The sequence below is a fragment of the Cibotium barometz genome, chromosome 16 (genome assembly GCF_041138505.1).
Source record: "Cibotium barometz isolate CiBa-2024 chromosome 16, ASM4113850v1, whole genome shotgun sequence".
NCBI lineage: Eukaryota > Viridiplantae > Streptophyta > Polypodiopsida > Cyatheales > Cibotiaceae > Cibotium > Cibotium barometz.
In genome coordinates this window covers 31,637,248-31,659,441 of record NC_141061.1, presented here as the reverse complement: position 1 = coordinate 31,659,441, position 22,194 = coordinate 31,637,248, and the positions used below count along the sequence as shown (strand labels likewise).

The following is a 22,194-nucleotide window of genomic DNA, read 5'->3' as shown; positions in this document are numbered from 1 at the left end:
AAGTTCCCAAGTGAGGGAAAAGTGAGCGCTCATACTGCTCTATAAAATCTTTCTTCACAGACTCCCTTGCGTCTTGAAGGTGAGAAATCATTAGGGATAAAACTAGTTCTTGTTGCCAAGCCATGAAGGAGATTAAGAAAGAAAGGAGATCGATGGAAGTAAGATTACTGTGAGCGACAAGTAAAAGTTACGACTTATATAAAGGAGGAGCTAGCGTAACTTAGAAGCCAACGGTAACTTGCCACTGAAGTTTTACCGTCTTTCCATGATTTGGGTTTGACACATTTTTCTATAGAAGGCATTAAGAATTTTGAGATGAAGAGATAAAAGAAGCTTGTAGGCTAAGTCACCTACTTTCATTGAATTCAGATATAAGGCTCACAATATCTGGGGGATAACTTCATATACTCCCCAAGAGATAAAGAACTTCTTTTGGGCCGTACTCGAATGAAGACCAAAACCTTGACATCCAAAACATCGATTCTCACTTCTGAACTCATTGTTCTGAATCCTTAAAACAGGTGGGACTCTTGAGAAGTATTCTAGGAAAAGGGTCTTCCTTTGTTAAACAGAACTTTCTTTTATTTTAGAGAGGGAATAATTATAAGATCAGAAAGGGAGATTCTTACTCCTGTATACCTCGAAGGCTAGGGAGGAATCTTACATTTGGAAACTTTTAAAGTTTGAGGGTGCAGGCTTTGGCGGGACCTTAACAACAAATGCTTTGGCAAAGTCCTTTGCCATTCTGATAGCTTTTGCCATTGAGACTGGTTTGGCATTTTTCACTAAAGTGTCCAATGGCTCGTTCATCCCTCGAATGGATCTGGCCATCAGCTTCTCTTCATCCAAAAGTGGAGAATATTTGAGGAGAAGGGCAAATGCCTAATGGTATTCTTCAATCGTCCGGCTATCACATCACATCTCATTCTCATCCATTTACATCACATCACATCCTTTCACATCTCATCACATCTCATTCTCATCCATTTACATCACATCACATCCTTTCACATATCATTACATCTTAGTCACATCTCATCACATTCACATCCACATCCATTTTGTGAGATCCCTCTGCCCCCTCCGCGCACCGGATTCCCAGTAGTAGCTGACAGTGGAAGCAGCCCCCTCATGCGCTGTCGTGCCATGGCACGTCTATGGTGTGAAACCATGCATATGAGGCCATTAAATGCAAATCCAGATGCATGGGATTAAGTGCCATGACTTGATTTATATGATGCCCATGTACATATATTCATATTGTAAATGAGGTTCAATAAGACGAGCTGAGACTGAGTCAGGTCTCAAAGCCTATGTACATAATGGGTGTAGTAGGTGTTTTAGCACTTGGATAGTGTGATGTCTTTTGTTGTGCAGATGCATGCTTGAAGGCCAGGCAAACAGTGGAGAAATGTGTGAGTTTTTGTGAAGCGCATAGGCTGATAAGGAGCCATTTTAGAGGGCAGATAGCAGGAGCTGGGAGTGCCTGATGGGTATGTGATGAACTGAAGAGTTGTGGTCAGACATGCTATGAACAACTTCCTAGAAGGAAATTTTTGCAGAGGAGCTACAGTTTGAGATCTTTTTAGCACCCAAGCTGGGTACTTTTCATTCGGAATAGCTACAGATGATAGATGGCTAGTTTGAAGCGGTCAAGGTTGCAGCAGCATTAACTGGGAAAAATCTTGAAGTGATGGAAATGCTCCTCGCAAAATCTGAGAATAATCTACCGCCTAGCCTCAAAAACTCAGAGAGAGATGACAAAGTGAGCTGCAGTTCTGAAGCTTCTGAAGAAGAAAGTTCTAAACCATCTAATATAGATAAGGATTTAGTTAAGAAGATACAAAGACAAAAAACAATTACACATTGGGTTCTTGGTTTCATGGTAGTTGCAACAGCCATCTGGCGATTTAAGATGCTCTCTATGATTCTGGGGGTCAGAAAGACCTTCACAAACCCTTTCCAAACGCTTGGAGATGTGCTTACTGAGGGATTCAAGGGGGACAATAAGGAGGAGCCCAATGGTGCTAAGGCGCTTCAAAAAGCTCGTACAGTACTACCCTCACTGTTGGGAGGTGAAGAAGAAAAGCAGAGAACAAAGCAAACAGAGCATACTACCTCTGAAGATTTCAAAATCGGTGAAGCATTGACATTGTCACTTGACAACATATTGTCTGTAGGAAACTCGAGCAGTAGCATTACTATTGACAAGGCTCAGGGAAAGGCTCAGGAAGGTGACGCAAGGTGGCAGCTTGCGTGGCATGCAAAAGTTTTTTTTTTAAAAAGAAATTTTCGAATATTATGCAGGAAATAAGGAGGCGTAGTATTTCAAACTGGGGAAAATGCAATTTTTGGGCTGAAAAAGGTGAGGGAGCTCTGACTCTCTTGCGGGAAAGGGGAAATAACCAGAAAGCGGCGCATATCGGAAGGGGGGGTGTGCAGAAAATGAGAACCAGAGCGTCTTCTAACCAGTGATTTTAAAATCAAAATGGCGCCTACTGTATAGAGCTTCTTGGGGTTAGAATTAAAAGGTGAATGATGCGCTATCAAAGGTGATGATCTACAAAAAAAAAAATCACACATTATATGATGTTTTTTTTCTGGCGCAAACGGCAGTGAAGCAGCCATATGGAAAAAAGCGAAATCAAAAGAAAAATTCGTTTTTACTCTCAGATAAGCGAATTTATTTTTGTTTGTTGTTACTTACGATTTGAATAATCGTATAGTCTTGGAATATATTTCCTCTTAAAGTTTTTTTTAAAACAAGAAGGCTTTTGAATGTATATATGGTTTGGAGAACCATGGAATAGAAAGGCACTTGATTTTGGATTGTTAAACATGGAGATTTTTTTGAATATGTTATACATGCGCCATGTGCCATCTTTTGCCTTGTGAGTTGTTGGAATCTGAAAGCAGGTTTTCAGGTGAACAAGAGACATTTTGAAATGATGGAATTGGCATTATATGGTACATATGATGTGAATGGACACATGTATATGGGAATCTTTTGATGTTTGTGCTATGCTTACATGTGATAAGTTTGAAGCATTTGGAAAAAGAATCAGGAGATCTATGCTTAGAACTAGACATGCTCTTGACACACAATTTACGTGCAAACATCAAGCTGAATGTGGGAATAAATTGAAGTGATTTGGCACATGTACATGTCAACAACAATGGTGATGTCTTATGCTCCTTGAAGAGCTATTTGTTTTGATTCCTTGCTGGGATTTCGGAAGCTACTCTCACAGCTAGAAGTCTCGCACTTTCCCAGCAACACCGCCACGTCACGACAGCTTTGGTGAACCCGACGTGAAACTGCTGGGGTGAGAGTGTGGTGAAATACACAGGGAAGCTATGGCTGAGAATCCTGAGGGTCAGGGGGTTCATTTTGACCCTGGAGTTATGCAAATGTTTCAGATGTTTACTATGTATATGCAGCAGCAGCAAGCTGCTGAGAGGGGGCAAATTTCCACGACTAAAGCACTGCAGTCAATTGTGAAAAAGGTGGATCAATTTGATGGTAAGGATATCACAAAGTAACTGCGCAATTACACAAAGGAAATGGAGCTAAATAGGGTGACTGAGGAGGATATGGTTCGAAGCTTTGAGTTGGTATGTGTTCCTGAAATAAGAGAGCGCATAAGAGGATTGCAGACAGCACATGGTGGCAGAAATTGGGAGGAGTTCAAGCTTGCTTTAAAGGATGAATATTTCATGGAGGATTCCAAGCAAGTGACCAAACGAACTTTCTTGGAATGGGTCACAAAACCCAAAATGGGAATTTCTACCACAGAGTTGCTAAGAGAGTTTGAGAAGCGCTATGCCCAGCTGTCAAGGATAGAGCGCACAACTTTGGACAGAGAAAAAACAAAGCTCTTCTTACAAGCAGCTGGGAAAGATCTCCAAGAGAAACTGGAAATCCTCCTTGAGGATAAGGATACAGAGCAGGGTCTAAAGAGTGATTGGAATGATGTCGAGAATGCGGTCACCATGCTAGCAAAGTGGCAGCGAAGGAGGGATAAAATGGTGATGAGCTCGGCAACCCCTATAACTGCTGTTACCCCTGAGAATCTACCAAAACCAGCTGCTGCAATCCCAAAGGTAGAAGGGCCGATGGAAGAGCTTATTAAGGGCATGCGAGACCTAAAACTGAAGATGTCCAGGATTGAGGAAAAAGGGCTACCATTAGGGCAGGCTTCTATGCAAAGGCCTCAAAGCAAAGAAGGGTTTACATTCAGATGTATATGGTGTGATGACCCTAAACATGCAAAGAAAGACTGTGCTAGCTATAAAGAAGCCCTCAGAAATCAACTTGTGTTTTTCAAAGATGGGAAAATCCACCTTACAGAGACTGGTCTTCCATTAAGCACAAACTTTGGGAAAGGAGGGATGAAAAAGCTGGTTGAGGATATGGCTGCTAGCCATGCTATCTCTATGGTTGAGGCAGCAACCTATGGGTTAAAGGCTGGTCAATCAAAGCAGGGATCTGAGAATGAAGATTTTTGGCCATCAACAATGGAATTAATTGCGTCAAAGAAGGTGTCTAAGCAAGCTTTGCATGAGGCAGGTGACTGTATACGTCTTGAGACTGGCTAGGAGGAGCCTGTGGATTCTTTATCTGTTCATGCCTACATTGCTAAATGCCAGAATAATGAGGCACAGGTAGAGGAGAAGCGTAAAAGGGAAAATGAGGAAGAAGGGTCATCAAAAAGAGTTACCTGTGGAAGTGAATAGAAGGATCCTGGGCCATCACATATGCCTCCACCACATAGCAGACCTCCACAGGAAGTATCCATGGAAGAAGTGCCAGCAAAAATGAAGCATGAGAAGGAGAAGGGTAAAGGGAAAAGTCCACTCTACAAGCTTCAATCTGATATTGAAGCCGCAAAACAGATCTCAAAAAGGTGCTTGAAGAGAGGATTCTAAACAGCAGGGTGGAATTTACACTAGGGGAAGTCTTGGGGATTGCAAAGAAAGAATTCCATGATGAGATAATTGATATTATACGAAGGAAAAGGCAGTCCATAATTGAATCTATTCCATCACAAGGGGAGGCAAGCACTTCCAAGACTCATGGGGTACAGGTACAGCAAAAGGAAGAGAGAGAAAATGTGGTGGAATGTAATCACTCTGCTGAAGGGGCACGACAAGTGCGCTTTGTGGATGAGGATGATGAAAAAGAAGTTCTTACAAAGAGTCATTACTCTAGGAGCCATTGGGCAAGAGCAACCACTGAAACCCTTGTCAAGATAGGTGACTTGGAAGAGTCGTATGTTGCTCTTATGGCTAAAAATCTCGACAACAAATGTAAGTGGCCAATGGATGTAGATCATGGGTGGATGATTAAAGCAGCTAATAACTCATCTGGAGAGCTCTATGCAGCCTGTCTAAATGTAAGGGTAACTATAGGGGATGTGAAAGATGATCAGAACTTCTTTGTTCAGGAGATGTCATCGTATCCCCTTATCCTTGGGCAACCCTACATTACAGCTGTGAGGATGGAAACAAAGGTTTTGGATGATGGCTCGGCATATGCAAGAATAAGGAGTAAAGATGGCAAGAAAGCTGTTCAGTTCTTGACAGTTTGCATTAACCATGAAAGGAACCGTGAGTCTCTTCGAGCACAGTCACTCCCAAAGATAAACAGAGAATTCATGAACTACAGGGAGATGAGGGATTTTGGCCAGGTGCCATTGTAAAGCAGGATTCCAATGGTACAAGGGAAAATGAGTTCTCGCAGGACTCAATCAATGTAAATAACTTTTCAGCAAATTTTCAAGGATTTTCTAGCTATGGGTCACTGGTCTTTGTAAAAAGCAAGGATTTGAAGTGTGGTATGCGTCAATATGTACAGAATGTACAAAAAGGTTTTGAGCAGTGTGGTCTTTTGGAGAAGAATGAGTTTATTTCAGGGGTGCTTGATGAGGTGTCATTTGTGAATACTATAGATGTGCTTTTTGATATGGGAAGAGCATGCTTACAGGGTGGAAATGAGATGATAGAGGTGTCATCTGTGGGGATGTATGATATAATCCGGGAATTTGAGGGGATGGAATGTAAAAACATGAATTGTGAGATGGATGCTCATGTTGATACAAAGTACAAAACGGTTGCAAAGAAGGTGAAACCAGTTGCCTTGCCCTTGCCACCAGGAAGCAAGGAGAAATTAGATGAAGCCTCTATGCAACCGAATCTCAGAGATCCGAAGAAAATTGGGCATAAGTTTACGCAGGAAACCCTAAGAGAGGTGAAGATTGGTGAAAAGGATTTTCTGTTGCCAGTTGAAAGGGAATGCTTTGAGGAGATGCTTGTAAAACATGGGAAAGCCTTTGCTTTTCAGCCGCATGAGATAGGCTGTGTTGATCCAAGTGTAATAGTGCCAATGGTGATCTTCACTGTACCACATGTGCCCTGGAACCTGCGGGCGGCAGATTCCAGTACCAAAGGCTCTCTTGCCAAAGCTGATGGAATTACTAAAAGAAAACATCAGGATGAGAATTTTGGAGCCATCATGCGCTCCATATTCCAACAGATGGTTTACCGTGCCAAAGAAAAATGGAACATTGCGCTTCATTCAAGACATGCAACATATACTCTATGGGTGATCTGTATTCGGGATATGATCAGTTCCCGCTGGATATACAAAGCAGGGACTTGACCACAATGAAAACTCCTTTGGGATTGGTAAGGATGTGTACCTTACCACAGGGAGCCACCAACTCAGTGGCGCATATGATGAATGGAATGAATAAAGTCTTGCGAGACTTCATACCACAAATAACTATGCCTTTTCTGGATGATGTGCCAATAAAAGGTTGTGATGAGAAAGACAAAGATGGGGATTTGGATTCGAAGGGGTGCCGCAAGTTTGTGGCGAATCATATAAAGGATTGTGATATGATTCTATCCAGGCTTGAAGAGGTGAATCTTACTTTATCTGGACTGAAATCAGTGTTTTTGGGGTTGGTGAAGTGCTAATAGTGGGGCATCTTTGTAGTACTAGTGGACGCCCACCTTGTCCAGCCAAGATAGATGCAATACAAAGAATGAAAGAGATATGCATTAATGTTACAGAGCTGAGGAGATTTCTTGGTGCATGTGTCTTTTATGTTATTTGGATCCCACATTATGCACATGTAGCAGATCCTCTTTATCAACTTTTGAGAAAAAATCAAAAATTTTTGTGGAGTGCAGTACATATTAAAGCTATGCGGAAGCTGAAATGTTTGCTCCAATCATCACCTACTCTAAGGAAGGCAGATTATGAGTGTGGCAGGCCTGTGATTGTTACAGTTGATACTAGTCCTACTGGGATAGGATGGGCAGTAGGGCAAGATGATGAGGATGATCACAGGTATGTAATCAGATTTGGAGCAAAGGTATTAAGCATTCATCAACGAAAATATCCGCAGATTAAGAGAGAGTTATGGGGAATAGTCACTGCTCTAAAATGTGAAAAAGAATATCTTATTGGAGCATCTGTACTTGTGGAAACTGATTGCTTGCCACTCCTTGGGATGATTGCAAGCTGCACCACTCCAGATATTGCTATGCTTAGGTGGATTGCCTATATCAAGTCACTAAATCCTGAGTTTGAGCATATTGCAGGAAAAGATAACCCAGTTGCAGATATGCTATCAAGAGCCAGGTATGAAGATGAAGAAGGGATGATTAGTGATATTGATGATGTAGGTACAAGATTCTATACTACTGCATATGCAAAAGGGGACGATACTTGCTTATCAAATGCACTTGAGTCTTTTAGTGAGGAAATGTATGAAGGCGATTGGTTGCTTATTGGTCAATACTTGAGTACTTTGACAAGACAGGAAAATTGGTCTGACTCAGAATTTAAGAGGATCCACAGAAAAGCATATGGGTATTTCCTAAAGGATGGGTACCTGTGGAAGCATCCTAAGCAGAGGAATGCTATGCCACAGAGAGTCATATGTGATAAAGAGACTCAAGGGAAGCTCGTGAAAGAATTCCATGAGAGTCTCTGGGCTGGACATCGAAGTGTGTGGGCCACCTTTACCAAAATAAAGGAAAGATATTGGTGGAAAGGAATGTACAAGGATATTTCCCAATATGTGGAAACATGCATGGTATGTCAAATGTACTCAAATGTGCGGCATCGTGATGACTTGCAACCAACCTACCCACCTGCCATGCACTACAAATGGGTAGTGGATCTAGTTACAATGCCTTTGGGAATTTGGCAGATGCGGTACATAGCACTTGCAAGAGAAGATTTGACAAATCAGGTAGAGGGGCGTGCTCTTAGAACAAAGAGTACGGAAACAGTATGCAAATTTCTCTTGGAAGATGTGATTTGCCGGTATGGTTGTGTTGGGAAAATAACAGCTGATAGGGGTGAGCTAGATGTTGAAGAAGCAAGGGAATTCTTCTCTAGAATTGGCATCAAACTGGCCCTAACATGTGCTTAGAACCCTGAGGGCAATGGTAAAAGTGAGCGAGGACATCCTCCAATCATTAAAGCTTTGGCTAAGGCATGCAGAGAAAGAATGCGAGAGTGGCCAAGGCTGCTACCATATGCTTTGTGGGCCGACCGTACAACTCATAGCTCAGTGACAGGATACATGCCTGCAGAATTAATGTATAGTCAGAAGCCAGTAATGCCAGTTGAAGAAGTAGTTCCAACTTGGAATGTATTACCCTGGGTGGAAGGATTGAACAGGGAAGACCTCCTTGTATTGCGAATAAGGCAGCTGGAGAGGAGGCCTGAAGATGTAGAGCTTGCTAAAGCTCGTTTGAAAGATGCAAGGTTGAAAAATAAAGAAAGATTTGATAGAAGACACAGACTCCGGCCAAAACCTATTGAAGAAGGTGATTGGGTCCTAATGTATGATAGTAGCCTTGACAACCAGTTCACTGTTCAAAGAAAGTTTGCAAAAAGATGGTTTGGCCCTTACATTGTCAAGCATGTGCATGGAAATGCCACGTATACCCTGTGTGAGCTTGATGGAACAGAGATAAAGAATCTTGTAGCAGGCAAAAGGATCAAGATGTTTAAAAGAAGGCTTGACAGTGATCCTTTTGATTCACAGGAGACTCAGGATGAGAGGCTTGACAGTGATAGTATGGATATGGTTGAAGAGGAAGAGGATGATCTTCCTGGTAATGTAGAAGATGAAGACGACATCCAGATATATGTGGAACTTGATGATGATTTGGCACATACCAGAGGATGTGCAGGTTTAGAGGGGGTGGATGTCATGCCATGGCACGTCTATGGTGTGAAACCATGCATATGAGGCCATTAAATGCAAATCCAGATGCATGGGATTAAGTGCCATGACTTGATTTATATGATGCCCATGTACATATGTTCATATTGTAAATGAGGTTCAATAAGACGAGCTGAGACTGAGTCAGGTCTCAAAGCTTGTGTACATAATGGGTGTAGTAGGTGTTTTAGCACTTGGATAGTGTGATGTTTTTAGTGGAGGAAAAGGGCAGTCTTTTGTTGTGCAGATGCATGCTTGAAGGCCAGGCAAACAGTGGAGAAATGTGTGAGTTTTTGTGAAGCGCACAGGCTGATAAGGAGCCATTTTAGAGGGCAGATAGCAGGAGCTGGGAGTGCCTGATGGGTATGTGATGAACTGAAGAGTTGTGGTCAGACATGCTATGAACAACTTCCTAGAAGGAAATTTTTGCAGAGGAGCTACAGTTTGAGATCTTTTTAGCACCCAGGCTGGGTACTTTTCATTCGGAATAGCTACAGATGATAGATGGCTAGTTTGAAGCGGCCAAGGTTGCAGCAGCATTAACTGGGAAAAATCTTAAAGTGATGGAAATGCTCCTCGCAAAATCTAAGAATAATCTACCGCCTAGCCTCAAAAACTTAGAGAGAGATGACAAAGTGAGCTGCAGTTCTGAAGCTTCTGAAGAAGAAAGTTCTAAACCATCTAATATAGATAAGGATTTAGTTAAGAAGATACAAAGACAAAAAACAATTACACATTGGGTTCTTGGTTTCATGGTAGTTGCAACAGCCATCTGGCGATTTAAGATGCTCTCTATGATTCTGGGGGTCAGAAAGACCTTCACAAACCCTTTCCAAATGCTTGGAGATGTGCTTACTGAGGGATTCAAGGGGGACAATAAAGGAGGAGCCCAATGGTGCTAAGGCGCTTCAAAAAGCTCGTACAGTACTACCCTCACTGTTGGGAGGTGAAGAAGAAAAGCAGAGAACAAAGCAAACAGAGCATACTACCTCTGAAGATTTCAAAATCGGTGAAGCATTGACATTGTCACTTGACAACATATTGTCTGTAGGAAAGTCGAGCAATAGCATTACTATTGACAAGGCTCAGGGAAAGGCTCAGGAAGGTGACGCAAGGTGGCAGCTTGCGTGGCATGCAAAAGTTTTTTTAAAAAAAAGAGGAAATAGAGGCGCAGTATTTCAAACTGGGGAAAATGCGATTTTTGGGCTGAAAAAGGTGAGGGAGCTCCGACTCTCTTGCGGGAAAGGGGAAATAACTAGAAAGCGGCGCATATCAGAAGGGGGGGTGTGCAGAAAATGAGAACCAGAGCGTCTTCTAACCAGTGATTTTAAAATCAAAACGGCGCCTATTGTATAGAGCTTCTTGGGGTTAGAATTAAAAGGTGAATGATGTGCTATCAAAGGTGATGATCTACAAAAAAAAAAATCACACATTATATGATGTTTTTTTTCTGGCGCAAATGGCAGTGAAGCAGCCATATGGGAAAAAGCGAAATCAAAAGAAAAATTCGTTTTTACTCTCAGATAAGCGAATTTATTTTTGTTTGTTGTTACTTACGATTTGAATAATCGTATAGTCTTGGAATATATTTCCTCTTAAAGTTTTTTTTTAAAACAAGAAGGCTTTTGAATGTATATATTATGGTTTGGAGAACCATGGAATAGAAAGGCACTTGATTTTGGATTGTTAAACATGGAGATTTTTTTGAATATGTTATACATGCGCCATGTGCCATCTTTTGCCTTGTGAGTTGTTGGAATCTGAAAGCAGGTTTTCAGGTGAACAAGAGACATTTTGAAATGATGGAATTGGCATTATATGGTACATATGATGTGAATGGACACATGTATATGGGAATCTTTTGATGTTTGTGCTATGCTTACATGTGATAAGTTTGAAGCATTTGGAAAAAGAATCAGGAGATCTATGCTTAGAACTGGACATTCTCTTGACACACAATTTACGTGCAAACATCAAGCTGAATGTGGGAATAAATTGAAGTGATTTGGCACATGTACATGTCAACAACAATGGTGATGTCTTATGCTCCTTGAAGAGCTATCTGTTTTGATTCCTTGCTGGGATTTTGGAAGCTACTCTCACAGCTAGAAGTCTCGCACTTTCCCAGCGACACTGCCACATCACGACAGCGCGGGGCAGGGTTTCTCACTCGAGGCCTCGCCCACGAATGTCCGGATACGAGACTAGGCTGGTGGTCACTCCGAAAACCGAAACCGGGAAAATTTTCCATGCCCAGAAAGCAGGGACGATTGCACCTTTTTGAATTTTTCTTAACGAGTTTACTAACGAGATTAAAATCTAAACTATCCTCCACCTAAATAAACAAGATAGAAGGAAACTATCTGATATAATTTGATCATCTAAGCAATTCAATGCTTTTTTTCCTAATCAAGATTAGGCACAACCATTGATCCACTCAATCGAGAAATTTATCAGGGAATTAACTATCTACTCGAATCCTAGCGTAATCCTAAGATTTTTCAGTTTGATTATTAAAACTCCACTGATTCTAGCCTAACCCCATCCGGCCCATGGGTTAGCCACCACCCTACCACTGGAATCGGTGGAACCAAACAAGTACTCACCCACCCATAATTGAAATGCCTTTCTTAACTTTAGCTTTAGAAAATAGATACACACACACTCTTCTTTAAAACTTTCATATAAAAATAATCCATTAACAAAACAAATATGGTCACAGATTTCATAATTCAAAATTTCCATTCAATCCCTTGTTTCACAAAAACAGTACCACTCTAGACTCTCCGTTGGGACCAACTGGTTAGCAACGAGATCGAGTAACAGATTACAATAATCATTTCATCACCATACATATATATATCTTCCTCGACATACGCATGGGTGTCCTAAGCACCGCGAGCCCGTGCTTCTCCTAGTCAGAACCCTCCAGGATCCTCCTTAGGTGTCCTGGCACTTCACTCAGGGACCGCTTTGTCCGCCGTCGCCCATCGTACTGGAAGCGCACCATTTTTCACCATACCCAGGCTTGTCAAGACCTGGGCAGGTTTTTGCCGGTGAGCTGTCCCTCGAACACTCCCTGCCAGCTGTTGCAACCGAACTTCCCTTAGATAAACATGTATGCCAAATGCTCCCTCCAGCATTCTGGCGTAAGATAGTCTTTTAAGAAAACAGGGTTTCTATGCAAGTTTTTAGTTTTGATTTTGTTTGAATACCATGAATAAATCTTAAATCCGTATCCCAATACTTCTAGATCCAGGTCTGAATTCCAAACAGAATTCCTCGAATTCTGTTAACTTGATCTCTTTGATGTAAAGATCTTGCTTAGACAGAAGTTTGAGATGAATGATCTGGGGGAGCCTAGATATTTCTTGGGCATTGAGGTGATTAGGTCACCACATGGTATTGGATTACTACAGAGACAGTATGGCTTGGACATGTTGTCCAAGTATGGTATGACAGGTTGTAAGCCTATCTCAGTGCCATTGGATCAAAATGGCAAGTTGAGTGCAGATTCAGGAGAGATTTTGGAGGATCCTACTATGTATAGGCACATAGTAGGAAGCTTGAACTACATGACGATCACCAGGCCAGATTTGAGCGCCTCCTTCATGAGGGGAATTCCCCCATGCAGAGGTGTCAAAAATGCATCATTTCACCTAAATATCTCTCTTTTTTAACTATTAATCTTGTCCTTAGTAGTCAACTCTTCATCTTATGTGAGTATTTACTCATTTTTGGGGGATTTTCCTTTTATTCTTCTATTTATCTCCTTCCTACATTTGGATGAATCTTATTGGTCCCCATAGAAACCTTAATTTAAAATTTGAAAAAAATCTTCACTCCCAGGATAATGCCTCTTGAACAGATTATACTTAATTTCTAATGCATCTTCTGAAAATCTTTTTGAACTTCTGTTTCAGGGGAACTTATTTTAATAAGATGAGATATTTTTCTATCCAAAAATATTTAAAAACTGATTTTCTCTCTCTAGGCCAAAACTGGTAGAAACAAGATCTTTTATATTTCTGAAGAGGGATTTGATTACAGGGGAAGATGCTAGACATCTTGAGAGGCTGGGGAGGAATCTTACACATTTACATCACATCACGACCACATCCAGATCCATTTACATCACATCACATCTCATCACATCCACATCCACATCCATTTATATCACATCACATATCATCCACATCTCATCACATCCACATCCACATCCATTTACATCACATCACATCCACATCCACATCCATTTACATCACATCACATCTCATCCACATCTCATCACATCCACATCCACATCCACATCCATTTAATACATCACATCACATCTCATCCACATCTCATCACATCCACATCCACATCCACATCCATTTACATCACATCATATCTCACCCACATCGCATTCACTTCTTATCACATCGCATTCACATCTTAGTCACATCGCATTCACATTTAGTACCATTTTCTACTTTCGATATACCGATAGGACTTTTCTAAGTTTCTGCCCAATTGCTTGGCCTAGTTAAAAGTACTTTTTCTCGATGGGTATTTTCATATTCTTTCTCAAATTTCTCAATGAAATATATGCAATATTCTTCTTTTGAGTAAAAGATTCATGGGATTTACAAAAATCAATTCTACCCATATTTAATAATGCTCAAAATTTCACTTTTGATAAATACTCATAATTTGAATTATGCCAAAAATTCCTCTTTTACCATTGAATTACTTGGATCTCAAATATCATGGGAATTCCTCTTTTTGCATAAAAAAAAATTTACCAAAATTTACTCTTTTCTTATAATCAATTAATTATGCATAATTACAAAAAAATTATTTCTCATGAATATGATAAAAATCATTCTTTTTGCATAGGATGTCCAATCCTAGAATATGGTAGGAAGTCCTCTTTTAGCATTATGCATAAAAATAAGATATGTATTATTTTTAAAAAATTTTACCATAGCTTCGTTGCTGCTATTAGTGATAATTCTCAAATTTTTTCTAAAGAATAAAAGCTTGTAATAAAAATATGATAGTAGTTCCTCTTTTATACTTAAAATCAAACTATGAATTTAAATCATAATTTTAACCATATTCATAAACTTAATTATGATTATCCCACTAGATTAAGCTAATTCCATTATTTCTCTTTTCCCAAATTGATAGGATAATCTATTTCTTATTTAGAATCAATCAAAGTAGTTTTTAACTACTTATAAATAATCTAAAAGAAATAACCATTATTTTATTAACACAAAATCATAAAAATACCATTTTCTTAATCTCTATCTTATCAAGCCTAGAGTTTAGCTTTGAATTAAGAGACTATCATTGAGAAGCATCCTTTTCAAGGGATTTAGCCATAAAGATGGCTATTCTTTGAGAGAGAGAGAGATTTACTTAAAGAAAGCATTATAAATAAGCATAAAGATTAACTTTCTCTTAATTAAGCATTAAGACTTTAAGGGAAAGCTTGATTTGAATGAAAAAAATCATTTAGAAAGCTTCTCAAGCTTGAGAGGGGTTGAGAAGAAGAAAGTTATTGAGAAAATTGGAAAAAAACCATAAAATTTGATTTTACCTCTAAGTTTGGCTTGATTCTCTAATTGCAGTGAAGCCCCCGACCAATCAATTGGTCCACGAAGACGAGAAGAGCAACTCCAAGAGTTGTTGTAGAGAGAGAGAGATCCAAGCTCCCAAGAGAGAGGAAAATTTAAAGGATAATAGAAAATATGATTATTTTAATATAATACTGGCATAGTATAGCTCCAATATTCAATTACAAATGACTGAGGGTCTATTTATAGGTAAGGAGGCCACTAACCAAGTCCAACTGGGTTCTAGAATTTTCCAGGTTCAGTTTGACTCAATAGACAAGATTTGGACCAGTTTAGCTCCCTTTTTGATTTGGTTTGATCCAGGAGAGAGGAGAGATAAAAATATCATAATTTTTTTGAATTAAAAACCCTTCCACACATATGAAAGAGGCTCCTACCTCAAGAGTCCCCCTCTCCTTTACCAAGGTGCACTTGGAGAACATTTGCACCAAAGCCTCACCACATATCGATAACTTTCCAGATACATCTTTGGATGGGGGGGCATGGTGGGTGAAAGCTTGCTGGTTAATGGTACAATCCATCACCTTTTGGAATTTTCCTTCAAATTACAAATCTCTTGAAATGAAGACTAGACTCTTCACAACACATTACTCTCTAGTCCTTAGTGAATATATCTATATTAGCCTCGCAAGTCGATGTAATTCTTTCATGCCTCGCCAACAAGTGGCTACTTCAACAAGCAGCAGCTCAATAAGAGTCTATTTGACTCATTTAATGTACTTCATGTATATCTGCTTCATAGAGCTTTAAATTTCATAAAAGTATAAAAAGCACATGGGAAGAAGCATGTAGGAATAGGTCCTACTCAACAACATTTGATCCTGCCACATAAAGAGACATCATTAAAGTCCAAAAAGTGATGAATGTTGCTTCAATGAATCAGATGAGGAACTGAGAATCACAATCTTGTCGTTATGATGATTTTATCTTCGTTCCTCCAAATCCTTCCCTCTTCTCCCCCATTATTAACATCTCTTAGATTCCCACTAACACCAATAACATGTAACTTTGTTTGTGATTTCCAAAAACAAAGTGAGAAAAAAATATAACCAACATAAAAAATTGCTCACAAAAATATAAAAATGCAATCACTCGCAAAAAACCCCACCACCCCCACCCTGTAAGGAATTCCCACTAAACACTTTCCATTTATTAACTAGCCTTTATCATTCCTTTTGGAGGAACAAGGACCATTGAACATCACTCAACATCAAACACCATCAACAAATCGTCAATTCTCCCCACACAAAGGTCTTCAATGCGATCACATGAGGATGCGATTGGCATTAGGAAGGGGGGAATGTTAACCCATTTTTAGGGTTAACAAGAGCTACTGCCATTATCTTATATCAAGGAGTCAAGTTAGACACACCAAAAGGTCATACATTCAAGATATGAAGAAATGGTGTCCAAATCTACAACTTGGACGGGTGCCCGTAATGGTCCGATGGAATACTTATGGCGATTTTCGCTTCAAGAGCGTGTGGTAGCAAGCTAGGATGAAGTCCCAAGTGATGTGCTTCATGGATATATTATGAGGTAGCTTACATAGATGATTAGGCGGTAGCTTACATAGACTTGGCACTTTGCCAAGTAGGATGCATGCTTGTGCAGGCTAAGTGATTGTATTAGTGAGTGTGCTGGTGGGGACAGCTAACTGAGGACACACATTTCTCAAGTTACAAGATTCATTCGAGGGTCTAGATGGTCTGAGATGGTCATTGGAGATGTGCAAAGTCCCTTTAAAACTTTGTTATAGTCTAATAAACCCCAATAGGATGGTAATATGGTCGGTTGGTCATTTTAGACTAAGTCGTGGGTTGATCGATGTGGCCGACATATGTCCATGCTAACCTTGGGCACTAGATATAGTTTGATAGCCTTAGTTCTCTTAAATTTGCAGCAATGTGATGAGCTATGGTGGATCAAATGCTAGAATCAACATCATTAACAAAGAGATTAGATGATAATTAAGATATGATTAATGAGCAATGAATTGATAGTGATATGATTAGTGAGTAATTAAGATATGATTAGTGAGCAATTAATTGATAGCTTAATGTAGGCATGGATAATCAAAAACCAGCAAATTCTCATTAGGCCAATGCCTCAATTTATAGAGTTTATATCCAAGCATCCAATCCCACTAATTTCTCCTTGATTCACTCCACCTCTTTTGCTTGATTCACTCCACCTCTTTTGCTTGATTCTCTCCACCTCTCCCATAATATCTCCACACCTCCTAAATCTCCTCATGCTACCCTTTATTCTCTCCCAGTAGATACTTCTCGCCTTTTCACAACTTCTCTCACATTTACAGATTCTCTTTTATAGCCTCTTGTGCCAAGGGCTTGTTCCCGCCGCACACACCCTATTCACTTGTATATTTCAACAAGTTCATCATCAAGTTTATTGTGTTCAAGCACTCTTGTAAAAAAGACACCCTCCATCTCTAGAGTCTCTCTAGATTTCCATCAAAACTCCTTACCCAGCACATGGGTGGGCAGACGATGCTATCAACTTGTAATCAAGTTTGTAAGCAATAATATTGTTTACTCTCCACTTCTTTCTGTTAATATACACTCAATGCCCGTCTCTCAGCATGTATCTCACTTTGATGTATAATGCACATTTGTTAGGCTCCCATTACAAGGAGTAGCCATGGTGCATATGTCTTTAGTGGGAACCCCGGCTTAGACGCCGATGGGGTCATTATTGTGACCATTGATGATGGTTAGGAGATGGTCAGGGATCCGAGGAGGGCTAGCAACTCCCCTGGCAGGGGTTTGAGGAGGGCGAGAGCCCCCGAGGCGAAAGTATGAGGAATATTCCCTCGGATACTAGGTCCATTCATTAGTGGTGGGCGGTGGGCGGCGGGCCGCGTTCTTGATACGTGGGCGGTGACCATGTCTATGCAGTGTAACTGTCCTCGTTGTATACGCATCTACCACACTGCCTAAAGTACTATATATGGACATGGTTGCCATGAGTTAAGGTATCCAATGCTTGTGAGTATCCACCCCCTTCTACACTTCATACATACTCAATCCAGAGTCTGTCTAGATTGCCATCTAAGCTCTACTTGAGAGAGCGCACGAGTGGACATCACTTGTACCTCTTTATAATCAAAATTTTAAATTCTCTCCATTGTGTATCTATTGCATTGTCTATTGTGCTTTGTCTTGCTATCTCTTTCCATTGTACCATATTCTTATACTTTCTACAATCAAGCTTTGTATTGTGTTTATCCTAATTCCACTATTGTGTATTCCTACATGGTATCAAGAAAAGGCTCTAGGAAAAACTTATTTTGGTAGTTTTGCTATTCAAAAGAAGCAGATTTGGAAAGATGGCCCAACTTGCAAATAATGCAGCCACTCATGCCTACCCTCCACCTTTTGGTCATGGAAAGTTGGATGGGATAAATTACACTCTTTGTAAGTTCATGTGATAAGGTCTATTCTTGATTCATATAAGTTGCCAAAAATTATAATAGAGGCTGATAAAAATATAGGTCCTACTCTAGATCCAACAAATTCACTATAGAGACCATATCGCCAGAGCCTGCTCTCTCTTTGCAGATACTCTATGTGCCATCATCATTAACATCACTAATTTAGTGATGACCCTGATTCTTACCACACCTTTTGAAGCATAGCGAGTTCTAAAGAACCAATATATGAGACGAGGGTGCAGAAAAGGATTCAAAATCTTAAGAAGAAACTTACAATAGAAAGGCATTATCATGGAGAAGTAGCATAGCAGTTCATATCGCGGATAAAGAATCTACAAGATCAGATGGTGCTGGTGGGGATCACTAAGAAGATGATGACTGAGTAATTAGCATGCAGGTACATTACTGTGCTCATTAAACATGTACATGCACAACCTGCCTCTCTTACTTTTTTTTGAGGAATTTAACACAATGTTGGTGGATGAGGAGATGGGTTTCCCCCAAAGTAAGACACATTACTGAGCTCATTGAGCATGCACATGCATAACCTGCCTCTTACTTTTGAGGAATTCAACACGATGTTGGTGGAGGAGGAGATGGGTTTCAAAGCTAGAGATGGTAGTGATGCTGTATTATTAGCAAATGCTAATAAAGACAAGGGGAAGGGCTCCGATAACCCTAATCCTTTTGAAAAGCAAAAGAAATATAAGGTAAAGTGTTTCTAATGTGGCAAGTCATGTTGTCAAATCATTTAGACTGAAGGAAGCAGATGAGAAGAATGCCATTTTGAAGTCTTGGAAGAAAGAGTCTGGGAACAGTGCTGAAGTGGAATTAGAGCTATTTGTGGTAATAATAGAAATATGTATAAAGATAGAACATTCCTTAGCATCTAGTTGGTTCTTGGATCATCGATAGTGGAGCATCTTGACGTATGACTAGTAAAAAGGGCATTCGAAGCATCATTCCCAACTACCAGGATGGACTCCTCCCACAGGCTTGAGGGAGGAATTCTTGGTAGTTTGAGAATGATGCCAAATGCCTAGCTATGGATTCAAGGACAATTTTGTTTGTTTCCAGTAATGGTGATACTAAAAAGTTATCCAATGTCCTTTTATGTGCTAGATGTCAAGAGGAATTTGATGTTTGTTGGCCATAGAGCTAACAATGACTTTAAGGTTCTCTTTAATAAGGCTAGTGCAAACATCACAGATGTCAGCGGTAATATTGTTCCAAGAAGAATCTAGTGCAACAACCTGTATAAGATGTCAGCCTTTATAGCCCAAGCCGATGTTGGGATAAGCATGCTATGGTATGAGCGATTTGGGCACGTGAGCTTTGTAGTCTTAAAAGAGATGCAAAGGTTTGGGATTGTGGCACATCTACTAGCATTTTTTAGAGATGTCAGATGTGTATGAAGCTTCAATGATGGGCAAACAACACTGGCATGCATTTCTATAAGAAAGTAAAAATCATGAAACAACTACTAGCATTTCAATGATGTGGCACATCTACTAGCATTTTTTAGAGATGTGTATGAAGCTTCAATGATGGGCAAACAACACTGGCATGCATTTCTATAAGAAAGTAAAAATCATGAAACAACTCTTCTAGCACTTGTATTTGCAAATCTTTGTGGTAAAATGCCAACCACTGGATTGGGTGGTTCTTTGTACTTCTTCTTATTACTAATTGACAACTCTAGGAGGAAGATGTTAGTGTATTTTCTTTAGGATAAGGTTGAAGCTTTTGGAAAATTTAAAATATGTGAAAGCTTGGTCGAGATAATGAGACACGAAAGAGACCAAAGAAGTTTCAAATGGATCGAGGAGGATAATTACATCAAGTGATTTTAATGTCTACCGCAAGGAGAGCACAAGATCAAGAGAGATTTAATAGTTACATTGAATCTTGTGTTATGTGCAATTATTATTCTATGCATTGCATGATTAATACTTTGCAATTATTTTAGTGGGTCCTTTTTACCCTCCAATAGTAGTATTAGAGCCAAGATTGAAGTTTGAAGGCAGTGAAGAACTAGAACACAAAGAAGCTTTGGAATTCGAGAGAGGGTAATTTTCTATTTACACATTACAAAGGTTCAAAAGAAAGCTTTCTATTCTGGACAACCAATTTCCACAAAGTTTTTACCCACAAGTCAACCAAAGGTTGAAAACCACTCTCCACCAAACCCAAAAGTGATTTTTTTGTTTTCTTTCCCTCTTCCAGATCTACCACCACATATCTTTTTCTCATACCCCGAAGGCCTTAAAACCATCTTTGCTCTAGCTTTTAGCTCAAATTCATCTCTTTCTCTCGTCCAATGACATGCACCGCATGTTTTCTATCCTAATTTACTTCATTTAAATCGCTATGCATAGTCGGCCAGTGGGTTTAAGCTTTCGTTATTTAAAGATTTAAAGCTTTAAAACTTTAAAGATTCTAAGATTTATAAAGCTTAAAGCTTTATAAGCTTTTTCAAACCTATCAAAGCCTCAAATGTTTTTTAAATCTCTGGCCCACAACCCAACCGCGTCTTTGCAAATTATTTTTCTCCTTCACCCAGTAATTTCCAAAAAATTCCAGAGTGTTGTTTGCTTTCCAAAATCATTATCTTTACCCAAAAATTGCTATTTTTAGCCTAAAATTTTCATAAAAATTCCTTGAAATTTTCAAAAAAAACTTAAAGCTTTTGTAAGAAACTATGCATACTTTTGGCCACTTACGAGTGCTGATTTCAATCGACCCACCAACACGTAAATTATGTATTGTTTCTTTTTAAAATTAACACACTTGAGAGTTTTTTTTTGTTAGAGTGTCTTGTATGCACCAAAATGACTCGCCCATCTCATAATCCTCGTAAACCATCCAAACTCCTATGACTTATGGCAAAATGTCTTCGACTCGCTTATATATCCAAACATAATTCCAACTTATTTGAGGCATTGCTATGCATCTTCAATGACAAACCCAAAGATGAATGGTCAAAGATCTGGATGCATGATCATGAAGCATGTTATGCTATGATCCCTATTGGCAACACTCGTGTTTTCCTCCCAACATTTAGCTCTATCATCTCATAAAACAACATGAAATTATTCGAGGATACAGAATCAAAGATGATCCCATCGTCACCTATAAACACTTTCTTAGTAATTTACATTACCTTCAATATCTGTTACTCCCTAAAAAGACATTTGTCATAGTGATTACACATGTTTTTAGAGGATTATACAATAAAACAGCTTTATTTTGTAGCACATAACCACCCATTGAAGATAATCTTCTACTACTCCAACTTTTTATTCACATATCATTCCGGCATGAAACTAATTCATAATAAATAAATATTCCTTTCTTAAATATATTCTTGTACTATTAAACCTTTTTGCTAGGAATTCTGACAACCACAAGAAAAGATAATATTTATCACAGATATTTAGTCAAATATAAAGGCCACCCCATTGAAGAATCTCAATGGTTACGTGATCATGCCCTTGTTGCCTATCCATCTTTAAGATAAGTAAGGATAAGTGTACGAGGTGTCTCCATGATTGATATGACATGATTATCTTATAAATAAAAAGGGAGATAAAAGGATAATGATTCATGGGAGGTATGGAGGCCTTAAAAATGTGTTTCCTGTCTATTATGCATGAGGAGATGAGTTTTTAAGGGGGGATTTTTGTTACATCCGTCCTAGGAGTAACAATAGGATTGTAAGCCAAACTATTGGAGAGTGGGTTGAAAACTCCAAAAGTAAATTTGATCTATTAATACAAGCTATAAGTGAAGTAAGGAAACCCATCTAAATATGCTTTGGGTATCATTATATGGCCTATCTAGCCTATGAGGTGTGTCTCAA

At 39.5% G+C, this 22,194-nt stretch overlaps 1 protein-coding gene and 1 pseudogene across 1 annotated transcript; both read left to right on the top strand.

The window, feature by feature from the left end:
* The first annotated feature begins 1,652 nt into the window (after positions 1 to 1,652).
* Positions 1,653 to 2,475, top strand: LOC147630560 (uncharacterized). Its single transcript, XM_086810829.1, has 2 exons — positions 1,653 to 2,234; positions 2,366 to 2,475. The coding sequence occupies exons 1-2, from the start codon at positions 1,694 to 1,696 to the stop codon at positions 2,473 to 2,475; spliced, it is 651 nt and encodes a 216-aa protein (XP_086666955.1). The 5' UTR covers positions 1,653 to 1,693.
* A 6,982-nt stretch (positions 2,476 to 9,457) lies between these two features.
* On the top strand, positions 9,458 to 10,550 carry LOC147630559 (uncharacterized; annotated as a pseudogene).
* The last annotated feature ends 11,644 nt before the right edge of the window (positions 10,551 to 22,194 follow it).

Bases quoted from the DNA above. Each gene is read 5' to 3' on its own strand.
- LOC147630560 (XM_086810829.1), top strand. From the start codon at position 1,694: ATGGAAATGCTCCTCGCAAAATCTGAGAATAATCTACCGCCTAGCCTC. The intron at 2,235-2,365 runs GTGACGCAAGGT...GGGCTGAAAAAG, and splicing joins TCAGGGAAAGGCTCAGGAAG to GTGAGGGAGCTCTGACTCTC.